Source organism: Gracilinanus agilis, chromosome 1, assembly GCF_016433145.1.
Source record: "Gracilinanus agilis isolate LMUSP501 chromosome 1, AgileGrace, whole genome shotgun sequence".
NCBI classification, from domain to species: Eukaryota; Metazoa; Chordata; class Mammalia; order Didelphimorphia; family Didelphidae; genus Gracilinanus; species Gracilinanus agilis.
In genome coordinates, this window is record NC_058130.1 from 221,081,370 (window position 1) to 221,102,008 (window position 20,639).

Consider the following 20,639-nt stretch of genomic DNA (forward strand, 5'->3'; position numbering starts at 1 on the left):
AATGGCTTTTTTCTATTGAGTTCTAGGTTTGCACACCACAGTGTTTTGCTAGCAAAGCATTCCAAGTTCTCTTCCAGGAACTGTGTAAGTATATATATGTATATAGACATATATACATACATACATACATATATATATATATATACACACACACATACACACACTGTATACTGCATCAGCAAAATATATATATTATATATATATTTATATAAATATAAGGAAGATTCCCCCCCACCCCCAAAGCAACATATTTCTTAATATGTTTTCTTGTTGTTGTTTTTTTTTTAAAACACAGAGACCAGGGAATTTAAGGGTTTGTTTTTTTCAACACATATTTTAGCAAACACATTTTGATCTATTGGCTTCTTGGTGCAGTAATGCAACAGCAATTTATTTGGGGGCCAAAGGCTTATCCTATCACAAGGGAGTTTTGTACACTAATATCTTAGGAAGTGAGGCCAGCCCCACTTGAACTTTTCTTGCAACCATCTGGTCCACCATTAGTTCATAAATACTTAAAAAAAATGAATCAGACAAAAACGGAACGGTACAGTCACTTAGGGCCATATGCTTTTCAGTATAAAGCATTCTTCTTCACTAGGTTGCTATCACAGTGCAGACCTGACTGCCTGAATATGCTCAGGAGATTTAGTCAATGTTGTCTGTATTTGGTTATGGAAAAGGCTCTCCATTTTAATCCAAAGTGCATAGTGAGAACGAGTCAACACATTTCTCTTTTCAGTAACAGATAGCTTCATCTAAGCATGAGAACAGGACTGCTCAGATGCCTTGCCTTTGTTCTCCCCACCCGCCATCTTTCCCACAAAAGAAGTCAAGCAGTTTAGACATTCATCAGCCAGGTAAACAAACTTTGCCAGCAAATAGAAGTCCCACTATTGTAAAGAAAATTGATAAGACAAATAGTACATATGAAGACCCAACTACTGTATTGTTGGGCAGTTTATAAGGTTGACCTCCAACTTCATTGATGTAAAATCCTATTGGAAATATTAGGGCAGCCATACAGAAAAGGATCACTGTAAAACAAACCAAAAAACCATAAATTAGTGAGACGATTTGGTGATTTAAAAAACAACAACAATTTGGCAAAAAAGATAGTTATGAAAGGAATAAAGTTTGATAGAGAGGTGGGGGATTGAGCCATGGTATCATTAACATCAATATTAAATAAATATTCTGTTAAAAGATAGCTTATCCATATATTGATTTGAATACACAAAATCCCTGGAACATAATTAAAAAGAGTAAAAGAATTATGTACCTTAATACAGTGTTATTCTTAACTTCAATGCTTAATTTCTAAAAGCTTTATATCACACTTGGTAAGTACTCCCTTGTTCTATTGAGAGGTCTACTACTGACTAATTCATTGGTTAAGACACCAACTTTCTGTTCCTCTGACTGGATGCTCACTTATGGAGCATGGGACCCAAAGACCAGGTCCAACATAAAAATTTGGTGTTTTTTTATTACAATATTAAAAAGTCAATCAGGATCTTTTAACATTCCATCTTTTAAATATCAATATTCTTTCAGTGTTTTTGTATGGTTGTAGGTCATAGAACATTCATCTCTGAAGAAGTGAAAGTAAAAATCACCCCAAAGGTTAAAAAAGCACAGTACAAGCCAGGAAGGATGAAGAAGTGGAATAAAGGATGTCATCAAAGAATTGTGTTATTAAAAAAAAAAAAAGACGAGCTGGTTGTGTAGTGAAGGGCTGCTTGTGTGCTTTACTATCAGATATGCAATGTCAGTAGGACAAAAGAAAGGTCCCCAGCACATTGTATGGAAGCTGTGGTAAATGTATATACAGTGAGAGCTGCAAGGGATGGGCAAGTATGGCTGGGTTGCAATATGCATCGCTGGAAGGAATAGAGTACCTATATGAATGAGATTTTAAATCCACTTGTGTATGTTGACTATTTCTTTTATTCTGATTTAAGAGAAATGACTAAAAGATTTGTGTTCACACAGACCACAAGTGCCTGAAGACATTCCACAACACAGAAAGTGGTAAGGACAGAGATTCACCATTGCCTGTAGATCCTGGGGAATGTAGCAACTCTCCAGGATATATCTGCATTGTCCAAATAGTTGCTTTTCACCATGAATAATATTCTAAAAAAATAAAATCCCTTTCAAGTTTCTTGGCTTAGATTTATATGCAAAAGCAAATTTTAAAAGACCTTCTTTTGCTTTATCTATCCAAGCACAATTAAATAAACTATGATGAAAAATGCTCGTCAAAACTCTACTGGATAGGCATAAAAATTTCATGTCTGTGTCAACAGTTTTTAGGATGCTTGTGCAAAGTGTTTTAGAAAAGTATGCCCCACTGTGCTAATGCATAGTTTCTGAGTAAAGAAATCACTTATGTTTCTAAGAAAATAGTTTGAATGTTTTGAAACGAACTTTACTCATATGTACTGTAAGGATAAGTGATAAGGGATAGAGAGAAATTAATAGATTGTCTTTAAGAGGAAAGGAGGAGAATTTAGATACAAACCCTGGGAGAAGATTCTGGAAGGAGAGAAGGATCTTGGGAGTTAACCGTAACTGTCACTCCTGATCTAGCTTTCCAGTGGGCTGGAAGGAGGATCTTTGCTCTTACATCCCTTTGGAAGAACTAATCTTGTGGAAAGATTAGGGATTCCTGGGTTAGAGAACTGCCTTGGAGTAGACTGCCTTTTCCCTGGAGTACATAGATCAACATGTCTGAGATTAACTGGTCAGAGAACAACTTGGCTAAAGTAATCCCAAGGGTTTAGTCATCTGGGACTCTGGGTTACCTAGGAAGCCAATTCCAGGAACCCAACCCTAAGAGGGGATTCTGGTTAACAGTGAGTCTGGTCTCTTAGGCCTTCTTAAAGACAATCTAGGTAGTTAGATTAGCAGATAGTCAGAGAGCATTTGGGGTTTTAGATAAGAGCAGAGAGTGGATAGGCAAGGCCTAAAGAAGAAACAAAGAGCAACCTCTCCTGAGGTGCTGAGAAATTGGATTGAGTCTAAATTTGTAGTTAGGACGCTATTTATCCTTTCCCCTTAATCCAATTATCAAAATAAATGGTTTCTAAATCCCCAGGATTTGGTGCTTTACTGGCCCTGGGGCGGTCCCTAGGTGGGTGTTTCTCATTTCCCATCCCTCCAGGTCTTTCCCAAACAATCTACCTCCATTTGGAGATAGTCGTCTCTTTCAGTACTAATCAAATATTAATTCTAACCTTTATAGCTTAACTAGTTTGGAATCTAGAAAATCACTTTCTATAGTAAAATGCAAAACAAGACAGATAGTTGTAGTCATTGCTCTTCAAGAGAAAAAATGGTTGTATAGTAAATAATGATTTTATATAGGGCTGGCAATGGCCACTTCCTAGATTATTTATTACAATATGCCAATGGATCTTATGACTTAATATGATTTGATAAGAGAGCTGGAGCTATAATTTGTTTCCAAAACACACAATCTTATTAAAATACAAGAACGATACTTAAAAAAAAAAATTTTTTTTAATCCTTACCATCTATCTTAGAATCAATACTGTGTTTTGGGTCTAAGGCAGAACAGTAAGGACTAGACAATAGGGGTTAAGTGACTTGCCCAGGGTCACACAGCTAGGAAGTGTCTGAGGCCAGATTTGAACCTAGGCCCTCCTGTCTCTAGGCCTGGCTCTCAATTCACTGAGCCACCTAGCTGCCCTAAGGGCAATTTTTTTTAAAGTAATTTCTTAATATTGAAAAAACTGGTTACTAACTACCTTAATCTTGTACTCAAAATCAAGTTAATGGAAAAATACTTTAAGGAAATACAGATTTTAGAGCAGCTAGTTTTGGCAACTGATATGCAAATGACATGTAAGCTCCCACCTTCTCCTAACCCCACTATAAAATTAATAATACTTTATAATGGTTTCACATTAAAATAATCATCAATATTTTATATGAGTTGAATATTTTCCAAACTGGCAAGAAAAGGCTTACCAACATTTTTAAAGGAAGCAGATTCTTGCTCACTATGATCTTGGTTGACATCCAAAGACATACAATCACTATGCTTCTTAGGCGTAAGATAAATTTTGTATCTATACTTTTTTATTTGTTACAAGGAAACATTAAGGTACTTGAGACTTTAAAATGATATTTTGATGATGATAATGATTTTTGATTTTTTTTTTTTAAATTTTAAACCCTTAACTTCTGTGTATTGACTTATAGGTGGAAGATTGGTAAGGGTAGGCAATGGGGGTCAAGTGACTTGCCCAGGGTCACACAGATGGGAAGTGTCTGAGGCCGGATTTGAACCTAGGAGATGATAATGAATCTATTAATTCCTGAAGACTCAGACCAAAAAAGGGAACAAAAGCTGAGATGTGCTGGCAGATTAGGAGGAGACAGAGGTTAGAAGAGACAGGCCTGGCAGCATGGCACAGTGTCAAGAACACTGACCTCAAAGCCAACAGACATCTGTTCAAGTCTCAACATTGTGGTTCCATAACTTTAATAGTTTTGAGACTTGTGGTCAATTTAACTCCCTGAAATTTAAGTGTCTTCCTCCATTTAAAAACATGCACAATAATACCCCTACTGCCTGCCAAAGAGGGTTAAGAGGAAATTGCTTTTCAAATGGCAAGGTACTATATAAGTGTGGATTATAATTTTTATTTGTAAGGTCAATATTTCAGTCAATATGATCAAAGACACTTTGCTTTCCTTTCTATTAGGTTTCATACTGAAGTCTCTTCCAAGTTTCCCCACAGAAGAATCCATCAAACAATGACCCATTTGGTTCATGAACCAATATGATCAATGTTAAGAGATTTTGGTTCAGTATGTAACAAGATCAAGATAATCTTCAAAGTTGAGATATAAACACCAGGGGGAGCCCATTCTCTCCTGTTACTGACACTCTATAGCAGATGGATCACAACAGACTAAAACATTAAGCTTGAGGCTTACTCCATGAAACTTCAAACTTTCTCTGCTGGAAGATAAAGTATAATAAAGAAGTCAAAATAACTGCTCCTAGTTTTGATCACCTGAACTAAAGGCCTATATATTAGTTTTAGTCTTTACTCAATTTATATCAATTACCAACATTCACATGCAGAGGCAGACCTCATACTAATATTTTGACAAAATCTAGGGACAAATTCTTCCAAGTATGACTATATTTTAATTCATAAGGAATGAATTTCAAATAGCAAAAAGTAATTGCTTTTTATAGCAACTCATAGAGTTCCTTTTAAATCTCCATTCATTCATTCATTCATTCATTCATTCATTCATTCATTCATTCATTATTTATTTATTCATTCCCTAATTCAGGTATTTTTGCTTTCCTTAAACTGCCTCAGGGTCCAGATCTAAATAAGTGAGATTATCTTCAATGGTGAGTTCTTCTATATTAAAGGTGAAAGGTGAAACCAATAGTTTGTTCTTTAAATAGGTAATAACAGGAATAACTTGAGTAATTTTTTATGGCCATAGGAAAAAAATAAAGAATGGAGACAGAAAGAAAAAGAGTAATAAAAAAACAGAAAAAGAGCATATACTAATATTAAAAGACTTTCAGATGCCCACAAAGAATGATTGATAGCTTCATGGAAAAGCAATTCTATCTTTTGGCCTTTTGAGATGTTGCCACTAATGATTTATAAAAACTTGTTAACTTTTCACAACTATAGAGGCAAATGGAGCTATAATTTCCTTATATTTGTATGACAGGCTAAGTAATATGAAGTTGAGGGCTGATCTAGTTCATGGGTTAGTGTTCTACTCCCATTTTATATTAAATGTTTTTTGCTGACTTGAAATTTGGGATAGGTCAATAAGCCAGAAGTTCCCTATTGCAAATTTATGAACCAGAAGTTCCTTATATCATTATCATTATTTATCCCTGAAAGTTATCATATTTCTCTACTGCCTTCATATCTCCCTTAAGAGTACTAGATATTGCAAAATGACAGAATTGACTTTTCTTTTGCATTTTGATCTCTTTGATTGGACTCTAAGTTGAGCCTTCTTTGCATTTTGTAATTAGGCTCAATTTTCTAAGTCACAAGAGGACATGCAGCATATTACAGTTGTCACATATTTATTACAAAATCAAAGCTGTAGATTCTTCCATGCTCATAGCAGACATGTAAAACCAGTGATAGTAGTAAAAATAAGCAAAAGTGTAATTTTGTATAGCTGAATCTTTTCTTTTGATTTATTTTTAATGTGGAGACACAACTGCCTGTAAGACCAATGGCTATACTCTGAGGCAAAAAATTGGACCAACTATGCCATGAAAACAAATGAGAAACAAATTTTAAAAATAATGAAGACAGCAGAAGTCTTTCCTAAAAGTAGTCAAGGGTTTTGAATTACTAATCTTAAGTAAAAGCTCTGAATTAGGAGAGACTGTAGTAGTCCTCTTTGTATATAGTGCCTGTCATGCTAAATTGGGCACTATGGACTATGCTAAGATGATGAGTACTGTGATGTTTACTGATGTTTTTTGATGATCATGAAGAACTGATTACTTGCCTCTATTTTTCTTCATAATATCATTAGTTTGCTTTCCTGACAAATTTAGCAAACACAGATTACTTACTTCCAGTGAATGCTATCCAACGAGCATATTTTGTAGCTTCTCTTCGCCAATGGGAAGCCACCAGCAAGCCACATGTGACAGTCAATGAAATGATTCCCATGATGATGAAAAACAACGTGGTAACCCATTCAGGGGGAAGCCGGGGAGGAATACATGTCCTGTCACGTCCATGGATCGTTTGACACTGCCGTACAAGGCCCACAGTGAGTGCTCCTAGAGAGATGCAAAACGTGGGGAAATGTTTATGGGGCTGAGATTCTTCCTTCCTCCTCCCCCAAAACAAACTGAACTGTCCCTAATTTAAGTCACTAGGTTAAAGCAATTCTGCTTCACAAAATGCTCTTTGGAGCTAATAAATTCTTAACTTGAAAAACACTGGGAATGAGTTCAATCTAGCGCATTTAATTTCACTTAGGCCCTGGAAAGCCACAGATTGAGATTGTCCCTTTTACTATCCTAGCTCAGACTGTAGTGAAGCTCTGTTTAATACATGCAATATAAACTATTTAAAAATACATATGTCTATATAATAGATACAGGGCAACTGGAACCATTTTGTCTTTCCCAACTGTGTATTACTTTTTTGGGGTCACTGGAGATAATACTTTATAGGAAAACCATGCTGACAAAATTAAATATCTTGGAACTTGCCTAATCATATAATGAAAGTTCTACAAAGGGTCAAGCATTAGAAAAACTACCTTGTCTATTAATTTTGACAGGGTAGTTTTTGTAATGAACTAAGATACCACATAAACTTTCCCACTTAAACCCCTGAAAATATGTTGGAAAAGACTTTCCCATTTAATAAGTTCAGCAAATTTAGAACATAAAAATACTATGTCCATAATTTTAAACAGTCACTGGAATGGCATTGTGAGGAAACCACTATAGCACAAACAATAAAAGATATATGGAGAAAATTTTCAAGTCTTATTCAGTTAATGGTTGTTATAAAACATTGTTTCCTTCCAACATTAGTTTCACACCAATACTATGGATTCCCCTCAAGTCAATAAATTCAATAGATTAAGGGCCTACTACAGCGATGGTGAACCTTTTAGAGATAGATCCCCATGCCCTAAGCTGAGTGCCATGCCCCTTCCCCCCAACTTACCCCACACAGGGTAGAGAGGAAGCATTCCCATTAGGCTGCTGAGTGGAGGGGTGGGGGAAGTGAGGAAATGTCCTCAGTGAATATAGAGAGGGGGAGGGGTGTGGCCCAAGCTCTCTGTTCCCCTCAAGCTCTGCAGCCTGTAAGCTTCTCCCCCTCACCTTACCTCCTGTGCACTCCCATTGGGCTGCTGGGCAGAGGGGTGGGGGAGCAGCTCTGCCCAAGACCCTCTGACTTTCTAGTAATGAACTCTGGGGGGAAGGGAGAAGGGCGCATGCCCACAGAGACTGCATGCCATCTTTGGCATCCATGCCATATGTTTGCCATCAATGGCCTAATGTATACAAGATGTTGAAGGTGATACAAAAACAAGAGAACTTTAATGTCAAGTAGTTTACACTCTAATAGGTATAGGTAAATATAGCATGCATAAACTAAGACCACAACTACCACACAAAACAAAATATAAGTGAATAAGACAGGTACAAAGTGCTCAGTTATAAGCTGCCTCAAGGAAGAGTCTCATGGAGAATAGCATTTGAGTTAGGTTTTTAAATGCAGATAGATAAAAAAATTTTATTCCACACCCATGAAGGAGGGATAACTTTGGACAGTGTTCATGGAACTGTAAATAGTTCAATTTGACTAGATCACAGAATGTATAGGACAAAAATAGCACAAGTTAAGGCATGCTGGAGTCAGAAAGTAAATACAAGCACGTTTGGACCATACTGAGGAGTCAGCAAGGATTTCTGACAAGTTGTGATCTGACAAGTTGTGATTAGAGCTATGTGTTAATGAAGGTTAATATTGCAATGGTGTAAAGGAGGAGTGGAGAAGAGTTAAAAAAGATGGATTAAGGAGCTATTTCAGTAGTTTAGGTGAGATGTAATAAGGGCTTTGGCTAGGTTCGTGGCAGTGGGAATGAAAAAGATAATCTGTTGGAGCTCATGGAAGTAGAACCAATAGAAATTAGCAACCATTTGGATATGAGAGGTTGATGAGAAGGAAGAATGAATTAAAGATAACTGGTTTTGAGCATTACATGACTGGAATAATGATGCTGCCATTAATAGAAAGAGAAGCAGCAAAGATCAGGTTTGAAGATGAATATGATTTAAGAATTTGAGTGAGAATTCATTCACAGAATCTCAGACTCAGAAACTAGAGTTTAAGTATTCATTTTTTATCAACTTCATTCACCAATAAAGAATTGTGGGAGAAAGTGTTACTTCTATACAAAGAATGATTGCAACAAAAGTTACCCAAAAGAAAAGAAATGCCTGGGGATCTACCAAAAAACAACAAATCCTTGTACTTTTTGCCTCTGATTATTTTTTCACTGGAAAAAAAAGGATCCTTGGACCTAAGGCCATGATTTTTGTTTGTCTTATTTATATTTTCATTCAATAAGTCTGCCATTAACAAGACTTTTTTAAGAACAAAATTTGTGCATCCAGAGCTCCTAATATGTGATGGGTTGGCTGTGGAGGAGGTTGTGAGAGTAGTCTAGGGTGTTTTAGTACCTTGGTTTTGCTAGTGAAGTATTTTTAGAAACAAGAATGAAATTAAGAGTAAATGAAGTAAGAAGTAAGTAGGTTATAGTCTCAAATGGTGCTGCAATCTTGGAATATTTTTTTAAAGTGCTAACTACATATGACCTTAGCTCTTTAATTACAAGTATCAGAAAAGATAGAGGGAAAAAAAAAACAACTTGCCTGAATTTAATTTCCCTCTGTTACAGCACTAACATAATCTCACACTTGGATCTATATGGTGATCTTTGCACAGAAGAAAGACAGGAATGTAACTGTAGGATTTTTTTTTTTTTTTAGTTATTATACTAAGGTACAAACCAGAGGCATAAAACATAAGTAGACTTCCACAGTAACACTAGGCCTGTCTCTAGCCATAACTTAAGACTAGTATATGCCAAATCGAAATTCAATTTTCTTGGACTTTAATACTATTCTTTAAATACTACTCTTATGATAATTGTTTGAGACAAATTAGAAAACCAGAGGAAAAATGACAACATATAGCTATCCATGAATACCACTAACATTTTCTTGAGATGAAAACACGAAGGGGAAAAGCCTCCTACAAAACTATTAACTTATGATGACAAAGCATTTTCTTGTACTTTCTGAAAACAAAGAAGGCATTCACAGCAGAATCCAAGAGCTCAGAACAGGAAACTACTCCTGACCATTGAGCAAAGGAAGGCCTCTAACAACAAGTTAACCTCTGTAGTCCCTACTCCCTATATGAAAGCACATTGCTCTATGAAAGGCTATGAAAAAAAGACCAGAGAAAGGCTCCTTACAAAGTACAATCTAAAAAAAAAAAACACTCAAAAAACAAAGTATAATCTGAAAATAAAACCCACCAAATTATAGTCTGATGAATTCTGATTATAGTCTTTTTGAGTATTCAAAAGGGCTTTATACTAAAAAAGATGAGGGAGAGAAAAGACTGTTTATGTAAAATCCCTAAGTGAGATATTATAGGAGAAATAAGCCACAAAGAATAGCAACTGAAATACCTACAAATTCATAGAAGAAAAAAGAAAAAAGGAAAAGAAAATTTGGCAGCAAAATCTATGTGGCCTCAAAAGTCTATATACAAATGCTCAGCTTAGGCAAATATTAGAGGTTCTTTACACAAGGAAGCAAATTTGACCTAAAAAGTTTTTACTGAGCTGTGGTGGGATAAAACTCATAACAAGACCATGGCTCTAGATCAGTATACCTTATTCAAAAGAAAGAGGGTAGGCAAAGGGAAGTAGAAGTAAGGTAGTATGTAATATCAAGGAACTATATTCATGGGAAGAAATTTAGGACTCAGGGAAACTAAGTTTGACAGTATTTGAAGGTGAACAGAAATGATTTTGTCACTGGAATCTTGTTTTTTGTTCATTTTTCATTTTCAAAGAGGACCAATGACATCACTTGGGTGATGTCTTGACTTGATATAACTTGCATTTGTGAGGCAAAGATGTGCAAAGTCACAGACCATACTCTCTCTTTCAGAATTGTTGAAGTTCAGTGGCAGGACAAAAGTCAAGAGAACTAGTGATGGCATGGGATGCAGTACTGGGATGACCGTGGCATTTTCAATATCTGACCAAGCTCTAAGCATTCCACAGCACCTTCTTCAGCTGCCTTTGTAGCTTCTGAAACAATTATTCTCATCCACCCATTTTGCTGGAGGAAGTCTTCATACACATACGGTAGACATCTCCCTAACTCATAAATGGGTTTGAGGCTTGTCAGTTATCCTTAGTTTGGTCTATCTGCCAAGGCAGGTGTGGCTGCTGAGCATGCTACAGCTTCTTGGAGCCACAGGTGAGAGTTGGGTGAAAAAGTAGACAGGAAAGGTGGATGAGTAGCCCTGAAAAGGACTTGGCAAACACTCATATCAGAGGTGCTAGTTTTCCCTGCACACCATGTACACCCCACAAGATGGAGCAAACAATACAGAAAGGTAGATAAATCAGCCTGTTAAGGGTCAAATAGAAGAATCTGTATTTAATCCTCTGTAGCTTCTTGAGTGAGGGCATAAACTACTCAGACTGGTGTTTTTAGAGTATTACTTTGGCAGCTGTTTAGCTGGCAGATTGCAAAGGAGATAGAGCCTTGAGGTAGCATGATCAATTAGGACACTATTGCAATAGTTCAAATGAAAGATGATGAGGAACTAGAGTGGTTGTCTGGTGAGTGTTGTGGAGATGGATGAGTTTTGGATTTAGGAAGGACAAGCCTTCATGACTGATTAGGTATGGGAGGGGGAATAAAAGTGAAGAATGAAAAAGGATGACTCCTAGATTGTGTAAACTTGGATAACTAGAAGAATTAGGGAAGGGAAGTTGATAGTAAGGATACATTTAGGAAGAAAGATAATCAGTTCAGTTTTATACATTCTTACTTTGAGATAGTTATGAGATATCCAGGTAGCACTATCTAGCAAGCAACTAGAAATATAGGACTGGAGCTAAGAAGAGGGATAGGGGTTAGCCTATATAAATTTAAGGTTCATAATTAAATATATTGGAGCTGATAAAATCACCAAGGAAGTGTAAAGAGAGAAGAGGGCTCTGGAGTTGGCCGCCTCAGGGTACAACTCTGCATGGGGGGCAATATATCACTGATGATCTTGAATAGGGGACTAAAAAGAATAAATTGGAGAAAAAGGAAGGGAATCATGACATAACAATATTAAAATAAAAAAAAACCAAAACATCCAGGAAGAAAAAGAGTTGTTGTTCAGTCATTCAGTCGTGTCTGACTCTTCTTCATAATCCAGCACACTAGGACCTTCCATCCTATATTATCTCTCAGTCTGTCCAAGACCATATTCTTTATTTCTATGACACTCTCTATCCATCTTAACTTCTGTTGTCTCCTCCTTTTGCTTTCAATTTTTCCCAATAGCAGGAACTTTTCCAATGAATCCTGTCTTCTCATTATGTGGTCAAAATATTTAAGCTTTTACTTTAGTATATGACCTTTCAGTATATTGCCTGAATTCATTTCTTTAAGTATTGACTGATTTGATCTCTTTGTTGATGAGACTCTCAAAAGCCTTTTCCAGCACCATAAATCAAAAGCATCAATTGTACAGTGTTCAGTTTTCCTTTCTGTCCAGGAGGAAAGGTATCTAGAAGGAAAGAGAGTGGTCAACAGTTTTGAACACAGCAGAGAGGTCAGGAAGTAATTGGCAATAAAGCATTCATTAGATTACCTTGAAGAGAATAGTTTCAAACAAGTGGTATGGATGAAAGATAAACTGTTAAGAAGTTGAAATGAAATATCCGAAATAATACTGATTTAGTTACCCCTAAAAGCTATATAATAATCATTTTGTGCCTACTAGGCATCAGGGAACTATGCTAATCAGAACATATTTATTGCTCCCTCAAGTGCCTTAAAACAATAATATTTTAAAGAAACTTTGCAAAACCTTTCCAAAATAATGGCACTAGTTTAAGTATTATTTATTTAAGTAATATTCAGAATTTTTCAATAAGTATTATTATTTAAGTAATATTCAGAATTTTTCAATGCAAAAAAGATAAGGTTCTAGAGGTGGGGAGGGGGAGGAGGACCATTTGCTAGCTTCTACCAAATGTACATTAAACCTATATACTAGCTGTCAACTATTAAGTAGGTTATGAAAAGAGATACTGGGTTGGAGGGTGAACAAAATAACAATCCCAAATTACTATTTACATATGTTTTTGATAGAACTGAAAGCATAGTGATATAACTGATGTTATCAGTTAAGAGAAGATGTGCCTGGCAAACTAGCCCCCTCTCTATTAAAACATATGGTATTTAACTATGGAGAATAATACTTGTGAAGAGTAAGCATATATGGTGGTGTAAAGACACCCAAATGCATCATGAGCAATTTTCCAGAAGAATAGGGCATGAATTAATGCATTCCATTTCTGTGCTGGAGATCAGTAAGAAAGTAAAATCAATGTGTATAGACAATTCTTTCTAGGAGTTTGGCTATGAAATTGAGAAAACGTATAGGATGATAGCTTGAGAGGATTGGCAGATTCAAGGGAGGATATTTTTCTTAAAAACAGGAGAGATCTGAACATGTTGATGGACAGCAGAGAAGTTGAAAATGAGATTAAAAGAGGGACAGAACGAACACATATGACAAGGCAAAATCCCCCAAAAAGATGGAAGCAGATGGGACAAAGGGCGTAAGTAGAAGGGGGTGGTATTGGCAAATAGTAGGATCATCCAAGACTGGAGCAAAGAAGTAGACAGACATTAATCTGTCTCAGCTTCTAGCACAGCTCCATAACAATATTAACACAGCAAAGAACCTATCACTAAGCTGTATGTTATCTTGAGATGTAACGGTAGGAAGTTATTCCTACTATTAAGAGAAAACCCACCTGACAAGAGTTCTAATTGCAACTCTCATAGGAAAATACAGAATCTCTAACTCTTTCTGTTGCTTTCCAGTAGTGAATTCTACACTTAAGAAAAAACAAAAATTCCTAAATACAAAATAAATAGTTCCAAGTGTATTTTCCCAAGACTCAAATGCCTAGCACTCAAGAGTATTGTTTTGAGGCTTGGTATATATAATGTTGAGGGGTGCATCAAGGCCACAGCAGCTCTGAAAGTTTTCAGTTATCCAGTTTATGAAGCAAAACTCTTAGGGGGCGGGCAGAAAGGAACCTCATCCAGATTTAAAACCATTAGCCATTTTTATGACCATACATGTTTTGAGTTATAACAATTAGAAGAGTAAATACCAAATCCAATGGTGTTTTTAATTACTTAGAACTTACCTAAAAAGTCAGAGAGCACATTCCATCTATCAGGAGGAATGCTGAGTGAACCTTGCAATGATTATTATTTCCTGGTTCTGTTACTAAAAGAGCCGGAAAAATGATACATAAACATTATTTTTCCAAAAGTTCCCTTCATGTTAACAGAAAATGCAGAGCTGGGATTTGGGCAGTAACCCTGGAAATTTCATGGCTGGCTCCACACAATATAAAACTCTGATCCCACCACAGTATGCATTTACTACTTTTTTTCTAACTTGATGAGACTCATACATAGGCTCACCTCCAAGTTGATATAGTAAATCAAGGAAACTCATACTGTACCCATTGGCTACCCAGAATATTGCCAGAAAATATTAACCCTCACTGCCCTACCCAACTCTGGCTCATCATGAGGCTAGGCCTAACATTAATAAGGTTTAGAAAAAATATTAAAGTCACCTTTTTTTTCCCAAGGAAGATCTTTCCAGGTGTGGAAGATGTGGTAGAGAGAACACTAGTTTTTCAGTCTAGGACTTGGGTCCAATTATTGCTGTTTCTTATTTTCTGTGTGACTTTGGCCAAGTCACTTAGCTTCTCAGTTTGCTATCTATAAAATGAAGGGCTCAGACTAAACAACCCTAAAGATCCTTTTCAGATCTAAATAAATCTATGATCCTATGAATTCTCTGTAGCGGAAAATGCTTTTGAAAAACTCTCTATTCTAGACCCATCAAAGCAATGTACTAAATTGGAAATAACCAAGATTCTAGTTTTATTCTCTTGGACAAGCCACTCAATTTCTACAGTTTTCAGTTTATTTTTGGTTTATTCTTTTTACATAGAAATGAATTTCTACATTTCTTCTAAGTTGTTAAATTCTATAATTTGGCTAAACACGTGAATAGTCTAGATCAGGGTCCTTAATCTTTTTCTGTGTCACAGACTTTGGCAATCTGGTGAAGCTATGGACTTTTGAGAGTCCTTTGGACAGTAAGGAGATAAATTCAGTCAATACTTTAAAAAATTAATTCAGACTGCTCATTGGAGAGACAAATACTGAAGCTGAAGCATGAATACTTTAGCCACATTCTGAGAAAACAAGACTCCTTGGAAAAGCTCTTGATGTTGGGAAAGATTGAAGGCAAAAAGAGAAGGGGATGGCAGAGGATGAGATGGATGGAACGGGTCATGGAGACAACCAACATGAGTTTGGATAGACTTTGGGAGATAGAAGACAGAAGGGTCTAGGGTACAATGGTCCATGGAGTCATGAAGAGTCAAATATAACCGAATGAACAAAAACAACAAAATGAACCACCTCTGAATGTTTTAATTACACAAAATATATAGGATTGCAAAGGAAATGAATTATACTGAAATATAGTGATAAATAATAATTCACAGACTTCCTCACAAATCTATCCATGGATCCTTTGGGGAGGGGGTATCTATGGGCCCCAGATTAAATGGTCTAGATAAATTTATCCATCAATGATCCATTATTTTGTTGGCACACATACACTGTCCACTAATCCAGATCACAGATCCTATGACTCTACAAACGCAAAGATAGCCACTATATTCAACAAGTTCATTACCTGTGAACAACCTAATAACAAATTTGGCCAAATTTTGTGAGGTTTGTCCTCAAACATATTATATATCCTGGGAAAAAAGAATATTATGAAATAAGAGTTTGGGAAATAGAACACAATATGGCTTAGAGGTGTGATATAGCAGAGATAGGAGTCTTCAACTATTCACAAATCTTCTGCAATTTTCTTCATGCCAAAAGCAGGACCCAATAACTTCTTGATTTACCTTAGTGATAATTCAAAAGGGTGGAGGAAAATAAAAAAGAAGAAATTCCATTTTGAGTCTGGTTCTCACTAACGGGCAAGAATTGGCTTCTAGAGGGGAAATGATGAGAATTCTGAGGAAGCAATCACTCCACCTTAGAATTTGTAATAGAGAAGGTGAGAAAGTCTTGGTATAGTCTGACATACAACTGGGATTCTGAGAAAACAGATTTTAAAGGAGAAAAGATAGGATCCTATTGTGTGGAATGGAATTAAACTGTGTAATTCTCAGGATAAACATTTAGCTGGTAATCCCAATATCTTTGAGTTAATATCTTTTAAGACCCTAGCAAGAGATAGTCCCTTCAAGATAAAGAGATTGCTATATGCCTGCTCCTAGCATAAAAGCCATAAAGGCCTTTTGGCCAGAATGGTAAATGGTTTACTCTTAAGAAGTATTTAATGGGGGGCAGCTAGGTGGCTCAGTGGATTGAGAGCCTGGCCCAAAGATGAGAGGTCCTAGGTTCAAATCTGGCCTTAGACATTTCCTAGCTGTGTGACCCTGGGCAAGTCACTTGACCCCCATTGCCTACCCCTTACCATTCTTCTGCCTTGGAGCCAGTACACAGTATTGATTCCAAGACAGAAGATAAGGGTTAAAAAAAAAAAAGATTAAAAATAAAAAGTGTTTAATGGTATCTTTTAAGTGGTTCTTTTAAAGTTATGATCTATGATTTAGAATTTATTAGATAGTACCCTTCTTACTGCTCTCCCCTTCCCTTCTCACAGTTCCACTCAAAAAATTCAGCTGCCCCAAGAGCACCTTTTGAAATTCTGAGTGAGTTAGCCAAAGCAAACACATTTTTCTCCTTACCTCCATAACAAATCTCTCACAAACCTGCAGCCAGTCCAATGTTCATTCCAAAGGTGCAGAAAGACCCAGGTAATATCAATGTAGAGATAAGGCTCAAAGAAAGAACAAAAGCAGCTTATCCAAGTAGAGAAAGTTTTAAGATGCACTTACTCTCAAGAATTAGCAACTTAATGTAATTTTGCACCCCGACCCCCATATATCTGCCCAGGCACCAACAGTATGAGAAGTTGTCCTCTGTTGTATACTTTGTAAAATACATCTGGCCTGACCTTTTGATTGTCCCTAAAATCATCACTTTGAAAGATAGTTTAATAGTTCCAGGGATGCCAGAATCCATGAGGAAAGCAGGATGACAAGAGCTAATGCAACATTATACAAATTATGTCATTTGAACTAAGAATTGTATAAATTGAGGGATTTTTCTGTCTATCTTCAGGCATTGTCTTGAGTCTTTGGCTTTAAGGGAGTGTTCCACTCTTGGGCAATAGGTAATAAAAGCCATAATTTATGCTTTCTATCTTATCTCAGCCTTTCAGATTTTGTTTTGGGTACTCCAGGGGTATAGTTCACAATGAGGGAACTCAAATTTCATTCCAAACACCATGAAGAAGGATGATAGATACTTAAGAATGACATTCTGAAGATACAAAGAGAAACAATTTCATTAGGGGAAAAAAATTGGATTTGTCTAAGGCAGTGATGGTTAATGTATGGCACAGGGGCCAAAGACTGCATGCAGAGCACTCTCTGTGGGCATGCACCCTGCCCTACTCCCCCAGAGTTTGTTACTAGAAAGGCAGAGGGACTTGGGCAGAGCTGTTCCCCTCCCCACTCTCCACCATGCCTGATGACATTTTTTACATCCCCCACCCCACTGCCCAGTAGCCAATGGGGGTGCACAGGGGGTAAGGTGAGGGGTGCACAGGCAGCAGAACTGGAGGAGAGCAGCGAGAGGTTACTCCCCTTTCCCTCTCTATACTCATTGAGGACAATCCTCACTTCACCATCCCCTCTGTCCAGCAGCCCAATAGGAGCCCTTCCTCCCTCCCCTGTGTGGGGTAAGGGGTGGGGGGGTATGGCTGGCACTCAGTGGTGGGAGGGGCAGGGCACATGATCTCCTGGGAGATGGGCACAGCACTCCAGTTTTTAAAAGTTTGCCATCACTGGTCTAAGGGAACTCACTTACCAATTCATATTTTAAAAAGAAGCAAGGCCAGCTAGCAGAATAAATGGAAGAATGTGACCTAGACCTATAAAAAGTAGCAGGAATCTTAAAGCTTGAAATGAAATGAAGATGGAAAGAGAAAGTAAAGACAATAATAAAAGGAGCTTTAAAAAAGTGGTACAGTGGTACCTTGACACAGGAGTAATTTGAGATACAAGCAATCATGATAGGGATTTTTTGTTTTAAGTCACAAGCAGATATTTGAATCACAAGTTTCTTCCACTAGACAGCCTGCCGAATGTCTGGTTTCACAAGTTACACAAGGCTGTCTTGTTTAGTTCAGCTTTTATCTGGCCATATGAGCATCTGTATTGAATTACTTTTGCTTTCTTCTTTAATTTTGTCTTTATTATCAGGTTTTTGGGAAAATTTCTTAACTTTTAACCATGAGTCCTGATGATAGAGTAAGTGAAGGAGTTACAGAAGTAGCAGCATAGGGAAGTTTTGCAGGAAATTAGTGTGGAGGAGCCTGAGGTGGATGAGGTAATTAGTATAAGTGAGATTAAGGAAATGTTGAGAATTTGGGGAAAAATTAAACAGTTGATTGAAAAGACACACCCAGAAAAAGTTGCAACAGGTTGTGTGTTAGAGCTATGCAATGACACTTGTTTCAATCAAAATGTTCTGAAAGGGAGGAAGAAACAAATTTCCAAGGAAAGGTTTTTGTTCAAATGGCCTCAAGGTGAAATCAAGGAAAGCCTGGCAAAATAGCCAAAATTCAATGAAGAAACCGATGATAATTAAGTAAAAAATAGCAATTAAGTTTAGCAATAAAGTTACATATCATAAGTAATGTGTAAGGTTAATTTTGCATTTAAATGTAGCATTATATGTGTAGAGAGTAAGTTATGTTAAGCGACAGCACATGAAATGAAAACCTTTCTTGCTAGCATGACCTTTAAGGTAAATAACATTTCATAAGCAATTTTATTTCTTTATATTCTTTCTTATTATCTATAAATATATTTATTGTTATTTATAAAGTACATTTTCATATTTAAAAGCATATAAAACAAAAATTCGTGTAGTATTTTTTTTTTTGCAGGAATGGATTAATTGCATTTCGATTCATTTAAATGAGGAAATTCAATTTGTCACATAAGCAAATTGAGTTACGAGCTTGGCCATGGAATGAATTAAACTCATGTGTCAAGGTACCACTGTACTGGAAAGGAAAAGGGGGCTCAAAGAAGAAACAAGAACTTTGAAGTGGATGAAAAAAATAACTGACAAGGCAGAGAAGGTAGAACTGTTCAATATTCATTTTGTTTCTGCTTTCTCTGCAAAGAATGATTTTTACACTGGCAATGACAGAATAAAAATAACTAACAAGAAGTTGATACCCAAGATAATTAAGGAGGTAATAAGAAAGCACCTAGCTCCCCTTGATGAATTTAAGTTATTTGGCCCAGATGAACTTAAGTCTCTAAGTCCTAAAAACTGGAAGATATGACTGCTGAGCTACTAATCAGTGATATCTAAAAGGAAAACAGGAGAGGTACCATAGAGTGTCCTGAAAAGTGTATATGAATCTGAAATCTACAGGCCAGTGAATTTAACCATGATTCCTGGGAAAACTATATAATGGCTTTTAAAAGAAATGACTAAGGAACATCTAGATATGAGTGACTTAAAAAAGGCAGCATGGCTTCATCAAGAATAGGTCACACCAAACTAATTTCATTTCCTTTTTTTTTTTTTTGCTAGGGATTACTGTACTAGTAAATTAAGTTACCTAGATGTTAGCAAAGCTTTTGCTAAACTATTTCAAATAATTCTTATGGAAAAGTTCGAGAGATATGGAGAATAATAAAACAAGATGGATTCAGAACTGATTGGATGTCAGGACTGAAAGAATAGTTGTTAATGGTTCAATGTTAATGTGGCAGGAGGTTTCCAGTGGAGTACCACAGGGATCTAAGCTTGGCCTTGTGTGTTGTTCAAGGTATGAAAAAATCTTACTTTCTGTCTTAGTAACAACTCTAAGGCAGAAGGGCAAGGGCTAAGTAAACAGGGTCAAGTGACTTGTATCACAGCTATGAAGTGTCTGAAGTCACATTTGAATCCAGATCCTCTTGACTATAGTCCCAGTCTATCTACTGGGCCACTTTGCTGCCCCTTGTTTAATATTTTTATCAATAACTTAAAGGTGGAGATGGTGATATTTTTATCAAATTTACAAGTAACATAGTTGGAAGGCTTGGCTAATCAGAATCAAAAGATGATAGGCTAGAGCAAAAGTCTGAAATTCAATAAGGATAAATGCAAAGTTTCACATAGATAAAAAATTTAATTTCACAACAAGAAGGGAAAGGTACAACAAGCAGGTTTTTTTTTAAATCAATGTGGAAAATTTAGTGGGCTCCAAGCTCAATTTGAGCCAGAAGTGTGATCTGGCAACCAAAATTATTTTTTAGGTTGTATTAAGCAAGACTATGAGAACTTGTAGTAAGAGAGGTTTAGCTTACAGGAATAGGGAGGTGATACAGTTTCGATGTACTCTGACCTTGTCAGACATCATCTGGAGTATTGTGTTCAGTTATGGATGCCATAGTTTAAGGACATGAAAAGCTAGGGAGTGTCCACTGGAGGACAATGAGAAAAATCAGAGCCTTGAGTCTATGTCATATGAGCATCACTTGAAGGAACTGCACATGCTTAGCTTAGAGAATTTAACCTGACAGAAAAGTTTCCATTTGTAGCTATCTAC

General features: G+C 36.5%; 1 protein-coding gene across 2 annotated transcripts in view; it reads right to left on the bottom strand.

Moving 5' to 3' along the window:
* Window positions 1-281: 281 nt before the first annotated feature.
* The window catches only part of MOSMO (modulator of smoothened), a 92,204-nt gene continuing 71,846 nt past the window's right edge, over window positions 282-20,639 (bottom strand). For both annotated transcript variants that reach the window (XM_044660244.1, XM_044660250.1), the window contains 2 exons: window positions 6,617-6,829; window positions 282-1,037 (listed from right to left, as the gene is read on the bottom strand). In XM_044660244.1, the coding sequence (XP_044516179.1) occupies window positions 853-1,037; window positions 6,617-6,829 (398 nt within the window). In that variant the 3' untranslated portion in view covers window positions 282-852. The remainder of the gene's footprint in view (window positions 1,038-6,616; window positions 6,830-20,639) is intronic.